The sequence below is a fragment of the Condylura cristata genome, unplaced genomic scaffold (assembly GCF_000260355.1).
Source record: "Condylura cristata isolate star-nosed mole 26May11 unplaced genomic scaffold, ConCri1.0 scaffold00007, whole genome shotgun sequence".
NCBI lineage: Eukaryota > Metazoa > Chordata > Mammalia > Eulipotyphla > Talpidae > Condylura > Condylura cristata.
Window position 1 is genome coordinate 1,981,471 of NW_004567108.1, and position 467 is coordinate 1,981,937.

The 467-nt window shown below is 69.4% G+C and overlaps 1 protein-coding gene across 1 annotated transcript in view; it reads right to left on the reverse strand.

Annotated features, from left to right (window-relative positions):
* The window catches only part of SEMA5A (sema domain, seven thrombospondin repeats (type 1 and type 1-like), transmembrane domain (TM) and short cytoplasmic domain, (semaphorin) 5A), a 230,863-nt gene that overhangs the window by 79,081 nt on the left and 151,315 nt on the right, over positions 1–467 (reverse strand). The window contains exon 7 of the mRNA XM_012721743.1: positions 74–287. Coding sequence (XP_012577197.1) covers positions 74–287 — 214 coding nt within the window. The remainder of the gene's footprint in view (positions 1–73; positions 288–467) is intronic.

Consider the following 467-nt stretch of genomic DNA (forward strand, 5'->3'; position numbering starts at 1 on the left):
GTTAACGGTCTCCTCCAGGAAAGCAGAGGAAGGGGGCCCAGACTCGGCCGGGCGGGGGGTGGCCCAGACTCACCGTTGAGCCACTTGGAGTTGTACTGCGCGGTGCGCAGGGGGGGCAGGGCGCCCAGGCTGCGGTAGATGGCGGGGTCGCGGCCCGGGAAGTCCATGGCGGTGGCCGCGTACAGCTCGCCGCCCGCCGTCAGGAGCGCCGTGGAGTTGTGCTGCGGGCTGTAGGGGCAGCGGGCCATGCCGCTGATCTGGTCGTGCACTTCCGTCAGGTTGCTCAGCTGCGGTGGAGAGGGGGCCCCTTACTCCCGGGCAGGGCGGGTATGTCTCCCCCAAAGGCAAACGGAGCGATGCGGTAAATGTCCTCGCTCTGGCAGGACCAGGCACACCCTCGTTCTCTGAGGAGTCCAGCCCATGTGAGCGGGGGCTGCAGCTGGCCCCCACCCAGTCCAGCTCCGGGC